At 41.9% G+C, this 6,402-nt stretch overlaps 1 protein-coding gene across 4 annotated transcripts; it reads right to left on the bottom strand.

Annotated features, from left to right (window-relative positions):
• Nucleotides 1–753: 753 nt before the first annotated feature.
• On the bottom strand, nt 754–2,541 carry LOC120024020 (E3 ubiquitin-protein ligase rnf168-like). 4 transcript variants are annotated; one of them, XM_038968114.1, is made up of 3 exons: nt 2,493–2,541; nt 1,720–2,263; nt 754–1,176 (listed from the first exon to the last, which is right to left on the bottom strand). In XM_038968114.1, exons 2-3 carry the CDS (start codon nt 2,043–2,045, stop codon nt 1,101–1,103), a joined length of 402 nt encoding a protein of 133 aa, XP_038824042.1. In that variant the 5' UTR covers nt 2,046–2,263; nt 2,493–2,541; the 3' UTR covers nt 754–1,100. The 4 variants fall into 4 exon arrangements, with proteins under 4 accessions (XP_038824042.1, XP_038824035.1, XP_038824059.1 ...); XM_038968107.1 differs by having other exon boundaries at nt 1,720–2,260; nt 2,493–2,535; XM_038968131.1 differs by having other exon boundaries at nt 1,720–2,233; nt 2,493–2,531.
• Between the last annotated feature and the right edge of the window lie 3,861 nt (nt 2,542–6,402).

Here is a 6,402-nt window from a genome sequence, read left to right as displayed (position 1 = left end):
GGGTTCTCTGAAACATGATGACGACAGAGAGGGATTTCAGTCATGTACTGCACACACCACAACCAAGGACAGTGGAATGTTTTGGGTTTGTTTTGTGTTGTAGGAAATAGTAGGGTAGAATGTGTAGTGGATTAACACCCACAACTCTATTTGGGGGCCATAAATAGTTGGATATCGGACAGTTACTTTCCTAATGTAATGATAATAATAAGCAATTTCACAACTCTAAGACAGGGTTATTTTAAAGTGGATGTATTTATTAACCAATAAATATAATTCCAGTATAAAAAACATGCTCTTCAAACAGAACAGATAAATAAAACATGTCAAATGAGGATGAACAAATCCCACTTCCCTTATATGGGGGATTGGAAATGATGCAGACAATTACATTGATAAAAACAACACTCTGCAATATGAAACTGTTCTAAATGATGTAATAATAAATACTAAACATCCACTTCCCTTCACGCAGTAATACACCTTTTATCAAATCATTAAACATCTATTAGAAACATTGTTCACAGTATATTGTATTGTAAACGGCACACATTGTACAGCATACAGTCTCTAACCTTCACCCCTCTATCTGTCTGTCCGTCCGTCTGTCTGTCTGTCTGTCTGTCTGTCTGTCTGTCTGTCTGTCTGTCTGTCTGTCTGTCTGGCTGTCTGGCTGTCTGTCTGTCTGTCTGTCTGTCCGTCCGTCCGTCCGTCCGTCCGTCCGTCCTTCCATAATTTCCTTCCTTCCATAACTTCCTTCCTTCCTTCCATAACTTCCTTCCTTCCTTCCATAACTTCCTGTATCTTTCTTTCATCCTCAATCCATTTAAAATCTTATTTTGTATTCCCTCCCCCAATCCATCCTTTATTATTAATATTATAATTTAATCCTTATTTTACCAGGTAAGTTGACTGAGAACATTACACATACCCAAAGTCAATCAAACCCAAGCATATTAATAATTGGTTCAATCTTGCTTCATTATGGAAAATCACCGGTCGGTCCTGTTTGGTGAATTATCTTCATTACTCAATGAGTATCTCCTACTCTGAAATGGTCAAATCCAGTCTTCTTCTTCTCTGCTCTTCGTCTTCTCGGTTTACAGTACATTGTGCTTCATCCTCCTCAGGAAATTCTGTAGTTTGATCCTCAGGCCACAATGCTTTGATGGAGACCTGGAGGACAGGAGAGTAGGGGGAAATAAACAGAGTAGAGAGAGAGAGAGAGAGAGAGAGAGAGAGAGACGGACGGACAGAATTACAATTTAGTAATTGAACAGACTTCTGAACCTAAAAAGGAAGCTGTACTAGCTGCATAATACGATCATAATACAATCAAAATAAGGAAACTGTCATCTAAAGTAATACCATCACAGTACAATAATACAACTGATGAAGAGAGAAATCAAGACCAACAGATATAGTGATACAGAAAGGGAGAGAGCAGACAGAAAGAGAGAGAGAGAGAACAAGTGAGATACGAGAGAGAGTGATAGCAGAGAGAGAGAAAACGTGAGAGAGAAAGAGAGAGAGAGCAGAGTGCAGCAAAAGAGAGAGTGATGGCAGAGAGTGATGGCAGAGAGTGATGGCAGAGAGTGATAGCAGAGAGAGAGCAACAGAGACAGAACAAAATGAGAGGAAGAGCAGGGAGCAGAGGAAGGTTTCTCCAGGTTTCTAAATCAGTCTATCAATCCATCCACCTTTGCCTGGGGTACTCACCATGTGTACTGTGTAGTGGTCTGTGTCTGTCTGTTAGCTCCCTTCCACTCTTCCTCCTCCTCTTCCTGTTGTGTGTCTAGTATCTGGTCCCAGATCTCAGTGTTAACCCACAGCGACCCCGACAGGGTGAGGCTGGGCTCGGTGCAGGTGATCCAACGGCACAGGGGACAGCATACTGTCAGTAGGCCGCTCTGGAGCCTGGACATCGCCTGCAAGCACAGCCCACAGAATGTGTGCTTACAGTGGAGCATCCGAGGGATCTTCTCCCTGCGAGAGTAGGGCTGGAGGCAGACGCAGCACTCCATGTCCTCGCTCATCAGACCCATGGCTGGATGGCTGGGGTGTGGATGGATGGATGGATGGATATACGGCTGGAGCACAGAGGAACTCTGGACAGAGAGTCAGTGTCTAGGCAGGAAGACGTGGGGTTTAAACGCTGGTCTGAGGTCAGTGTTCCCCTTGTGAATTCTAAACGTCCTGGTTTGGATTTGATGAGGATGAGCTGATCCTAGATCTGTGCTTAGGAGCGTAGGTCAGGAAGCTGCTAAAGACATTAAGATGTTAAATTAAATTAGATTACTTCATCACTGGCACTATGTAAACATATCTAATGTAATAACATATCTTAAATCAACAGGCTGTCAGGTTTTTCTGAAGAAATGAAGAAAAAAATATCTTGAAAAATATCACACATTTATAACATCCATAGTTATCAGATATAGACAAACCTTTACACTTTTATCATTATCAATGAGAGGCAATATTTTACTTACAGGTTCTGGAATATTTTCAGCACAGCGACCAACTATCCGACGACTAAACTTTGTGTGTGAGAGAGAAGAGTGTGTGTGCTCTTATTTTAAGCTTTGGGGGAGGAGACTCAATGGTGTTATTTTCCCAGAAAGGGCTGTCTCTCACCTCCTCTACTCTCAGGTGAGGCAGGAAAGTTCCATGGAACGAGTTAAACACTTCAAGGTCACTTCTATAGCATAGTAGGTCACTCCAGGAGAATTGCCAGGGCCGTGTATTGACATTTACAGGGCAGGTGTTCATGTCTACAAAGGGTACGCACACTGAGTGTACAAAACATTAAGAACACCTGCTCTTTTCAGGACATTGACTGACTAGGTGAATCCAGGTGAAACCTATGATCCCTTATTGATGTCACTTGTTAAAACCACTTCAATCTGTGTAGATGAAGGGGAGGAGACAGGTTAAAGAAGGATTTTTAAGCCTTGAGACAATTGAGACATGGATTGTGTATGTGTGTCATTCAGAGGGTGAATGGGCAAGACAACAGATTTAAGTTCCTTTGAATAGGATATGGTAGTAGGTGACAGGTGCACCGGTTTGTGTCAAGAACTGCAATGATGCCGGGTTTTTCACGCTCAACAGTTTCCCGTGTGTATCAAGAATAGTCCACCACCAGCCAAAGGACATCCACCAAACTTGACACAACTTTGGGAAGCATTGGCGTGAACGTGGGCAAGGATCCCTGTGGAACGCTTTCGACACCTTGTAGAGTCCATGCCCTGACGAATTGAGGCTGTTCTGAGGGCAGAAGGGGGTGCAACTTAATATCAAGAAGGTGCTACTTATGTGGTTTATACTTAGTGTACGTCCAGTTTATGATGGATCAATCTGATTTGCGGGGGAATTTTCACCGGAGAGGGGAAAGCATTTGTAGAACCCTCTCTGTGGACTTGTAGAACCCTCTCTGTGGACTTGTAGAACCCTCTCTGTGGACTTGTAGAACCCTCTCTGTGGACTTGTAGAACCCTATCTGTGGACTTGTAGAACCCTATCTGTGGACTTGTAGAACTCTGTCTGTGGACTTGTGGAATCCTATCTGTGGATTTGTAGAATCCTCTCTGTGGACTTGTAGAACCCTCTCTGTGGACTTGTAGAACCCTCTGTGTGGACTTGTAGAATCCTCTCTGTGGACTTGTAGAACCCTGTCTGTGGACTTGTGGAATCCTCTCTGTGGACTTGTAGAACCCTCTCTGTGGACTTATAGAACCCTCTCTGTGGACTTGTAGAACCCTCTCTGTGGACTTGTAGAACCCTCTCTGTGGACTTGTAGAACCCTCTCTGTGGACTTGTAGAACCCTCTCTGTGGACTTATAGAACCCTATCTGTGGACTTGTAGAACCCTCTCTGTGGACTTGTAGAACCCTATCTGTGGACTTGTAGAACCCTCTCTGTGGACTTGTAGAACCCTCTCTGTGGACTTGTAGAACCCTCTCTGTGTACGTGCCTTGTTATTGTAGTATTTATGTACAGAATCAGTTCAATGGAAGCAGTTTCTCTTCTAGATAAGAGACACAGTTCAAAGGAAGCGTTATCTCTTCTAGATAAGAGACAGTGGCACAGTTCTAGTACTTTACACCACTGTTGTTGACAAATTACAACAACCTAGCAGTGCCGATTACTGTTGATAAGTGTGCTCTTCTCTTACCGCTTTAAACCATTTCACGTTACGGGCCATAGACCAGTGACCCGCGGTTTAGCATAATCCAATCCATCCATTGGTACACAAGCTCTTCCTATATTTACTTCAGAGTAAATTCAGAGTTTAGCAGCAGATTATGTCAGAGAGGAAGAGGCGAAGGGAGAGGATTTACTCAACCCAAAACCATTTTTTTGTACGGAGGTCTGTGAGAGAGTGTCGAATAATATGAGGCTTATTTGATCTAATAGCTGTTTCGTAATGTTTAGGCTGTTACAAATGTGTTGATAAAATTGCATGCATGTGGCATTCCGGCAACTTTGAGTAAAACTATTTAGTTGTGGCTCTTGTTCACACACTTACCTGCCCTCTCATTGGCTAGAATGGTCCGACTGGTTCCTTGTTAGTTAGCGTTTCCACGACTAACTTGTCAATATAATAGGTATTATTTGCCGTTGCGGAGTCACCAGAAAACGCTAAAATACGGGTTTCAGGGATACATTAAAGACATGTAACTACATCTCATTGTTCTATTTGTGGATTCAGTGTTTTGTACCTAACGTCCGTTACCTCTGAAAAACGGAAATAGGACCTCCGCTCATACTTTTTTTTTGTGTGGGCATTTTAGCTAACCCTAGCCAAATCATTAACAATTTTCCTAACCGTAACCTAATTATCCTGTCTGAGGTAAAAACAGATTCAAGTTGGATATACGATGGATATTCGCCCATTCAAACTTCAATAGTTTTCAAACCACTTGAGCCACAGACTCCAAATAAGTGTCATTATGTTGGAAAATTTGCACACGACATTGCACAGGTCTTATTTTCATGATTTGGACATGAATTTGCTTTCCAAAGCTAATAAACGTGTGGAAATGTGAGCAGCATTTTGTATTCCTAGTTGAATTAGTTAGGGAGCGTAAACAAAGCACAAACTCTTTTACATTCTAATTTCAATAGCTCCTTAGTCATGTGACCTACTGACTTCAAACAAGGTTCAGAATGTCCACTCAGTGGGCCTACACATTGCACACCCTTTAGTTTGTCCATTTTCATCTCACACGTTTTTACAAGAATTTTTCAAACGTTCAAATAATATAACATATCAACGCAGTATGATGAATTGTGGGGCTGGCAGCACTAGATCACTATTTGGAAGACAGAAATACTAACGAATATCATATCAACAAACTTTATTCTAGAGCTGGCTGAATATGTTTTGACGTATAACTATTTCAGATTTGTGGATGAATACTACCTCCAAACGAATGGAACATCGATGGGCTCCACATTCGCTCCGAGCTATGCTTACTGTGTATAGGAGAGGTCGCAATTTACAAGATAAATTGGTCCATGCCAACTGCCAGCCACAAAAAAAAATCAGCCAGGCTCTTTTACGACCTCTTCCAAATGGTAGCTATAAATGCAGAGGTTGAGCACAGTGCAACAATATGATGAAGTGTGAATATTTCTGCCACCAGGAAAACGGTTCCAAATAAATGACATTATTACGTGTTCCACCACCCATGTTATTTACATTATTAAATGTCCATGTGGGCTGTGCTATGTAGGTAAAACCACCCGCTCTCTCAAACAGAGAATTTGTGAAAATAAAAGTTAAATCAGGAGAAACGACAGGGACTATCCAGTCGCAATATATTTTAATGACCTAAATCATGACATTTCTACCTTTTAGATTTTGTGGCATAGAGAAAGTTAAGTTTATCAGACAGGGGAGGTGATATTAATAATACTCTGAATAAAAGAGAATGTTTTGGGATTTTCACCCTCCAGACATGATTTCCTAAAGGTCTTAATGATGAAATGCCTATGTAGGTTATGTTGTAAATTTGAACATGAATTATGTGCCTATTGAAGATTACTCTGATGTTTTTCGTACGATGTACCCAATGATTCATGAAAACTTGCTCGGTAGGTCTATGTCCTCATTGTAGTTTTACAGACGTGTTTAATACGTCTTATTTACACACGTTATTGGAATATTTATGAAATGCATATTGTTATATTTGGCAGCACTTATTTGTTTTTCCTTTGTCTCCAACCCCTTTCGATGCGTGGAACGGATGTGGGTGGGGCTAGGTGTACGTAAGGGTGCTAATTTTAAACAGCTCTGACGAAGGCCGTGAGGCCGATACGTAAAGCTCTGACGGAGGCCGTGAGGCCGATACGTAAAGCTCTGACGAAGGCCGTGAGGCCGATACGTAAAGCTCT

This window comes from Salvelinus namaycush, chromosome 2, assembly GCF_016432855.1.
Source record: "Salvelinus namaycush isolate Seneca chromosome 2, SaNama_1.0, whole genome shotgun sequence".
Taxonomy (NCBI): domain Eukaryota; kingdom Metazoa; phylum Chordata; class Actinopteri; order Salmoniformes; family Salmonidae; genus Salvelinus; species Salvelinus namaycush.
Note: the sequence above shows the minus strand (reverse complement) of the source record. Positions and strands in the feature narration are given on the sequence as shown.